Source organism: Mustela lutreola, chromosome 1 (genome assembly GCF_030435805.1).
Source record: "Mustela lutreola isolate mMusLut2 chromosome 1, mMusLut2.pri, whole genome shotgun sequence".
Taxonomy (NCBI): Eukaryota; Metazoa; Chordata; class Mammalia; order Carnivora; family Mustelidae; genus Mustela; species Mustela lutreola.
In genome coordinates this window covers 233655929-233657523 of record NC_081290.1, presented here as the reverse complement: position 1 = coordinate 233657523, position 1595 = coordinate 233655929, and the positions used below count along the sequence as shown (strand labels likewise).

Below are 1595 nucleotides of genomic sequence, written 5' to 3'. Positions count from 1 at the left end.
ACTGTCTATGGTTTATATTGGTCAGTGTATGGTTATAGGGGTATAAGTGACAAAGAGGTAAACTGATCTAGTTCTCCACTCTATCAATAAAATCTAAGCACAAAAGTCTCTGACATCTAATGACTGATTAGAGGTTTCAGAAGAAAAATGAACCAAAATTGTTCTAATGCCATTATTCTGGTGCCACCAATACCTGGGGTCCTTTAGTTTCTCAGCTGTACATTTCCATATCCTGATGTTAAAGTTCACCTGGTGCATGGAGAGAATTACTGAGAACGGTGCAACATTAGTTTCCATCATCACATTCCTTTCTGCATTGTAAACAATACATGAGCCACCTGGTCCCGGATCTGTTTGGTCTTGATTCCATAAATGATGGGATTCATCATAGGTGGAGCCAGATTATAGGCACTGGCCAGGAGGACATGGACATGGGGTGAGATATGATGTCCAAATCGCTGAGTGAGGACAGAGAAGATGCCAGGTGCATAAAAGAGGACAATGACACAGATATGGGAACCACAAGTATTGAGAGCTTTATGGCGTGCAGCTCGGGATGGGATGCGGAAAACAGCACGGAGAATCAGCACATACGAAATAAAAATTAGCACAATATCTAAGACCACTGTTGATACTAGGACAAAAATCCCATACCAGATGTTCACTCGAATGTCATTACAGGAAGCATGGGCCAAGATAATGTGCTTACAAGTTGTGTTTGGGAGGATGTTACTTTTGCAGAAAGTCAATCTTCTCAGAAGAAATATTATGGGGAAAACAATACAGTAACTTCTCAGACAGAGGGTCACACCAATTTTCCCAATCAGAGCAGGTGTAAGAATAGTGGTGTATCTCAATAGGTAGCATATGGCAATGTAGCAGTCAAATGCCATCACCACCAAGATCCCTGACTCAGAAACAAAAGTGAAAGAGAGAAAGAATACCTGAGTGATACAGCAATCCAGGGAGATCTCCCCAGCATGGAACCAGAAGATGGCCAATGCCTGAGGTACGGTGCATGAGGGGAGGACAAGGTCTGCTCCAGCCAGCATGTAGAGGAAGAGGTACATGGGTTCCTGGAGGCTGCGCCTTGTGAGGATAATGCCGATGAGCAGGCTGTTTCCAAGCAGGGCGACGACATAGGAAATAAGGAAGGGGATGGAAATCCACATGTGCTGATCCTCAGTAAGCAGAAGACCGTGTGGCTAACACCAGTGTGGTTTAAGGCAGCCATGGCTGACAAGACCACTGGTACTCCACCATCTGTGGGCAGAAACAGAAGAAAATACAGATTACACTCAATGATTTTTTTTACATCGTCATCACTTTTAGCACCTTCTTAATCCTTTCGATTCAGAGGATGGCAGCAAATATGTTATATAGAAGAATGAAAAAAACAGTTTTTCCTCTAAATGAGATCTTAATCACAAAAACAAGAGAGAGATTTATACAACTAAAGAAAGTGAAGTTAATGTCTTACTTGCAAAAAATAAAACTAATGCAGTAGGAGAAGTGACACTTTCTGTATTCATGAAGTTTTTTTTGTTCTGGTTTTTGTTTTTTGTTTTTTTTTTAAAGATTTTGTTTATTTATTT

At 41.1% G+C, this 1595-nt stretch overlaps 1 protein-coding gene across 1 annotated transcript; it reads right to left on the bottom strand.

The window, feature by feature from the left end:
- Positions 1-299: 299 nt before the first annotated feature.
- LOC131833636 (olfactory receptor 52B4-like) lies at positions 300-1234 on the bottom strand. Its single transcript, XM_059177204.1, is given in 2 exon segments — positions 300-1183; positions 1186-1234. Coding segments are annotated over 2 exon segments (933 nt in total).
- Between the last annotated feature and the right edge of the window lie 361 nt (positions 1235-1595).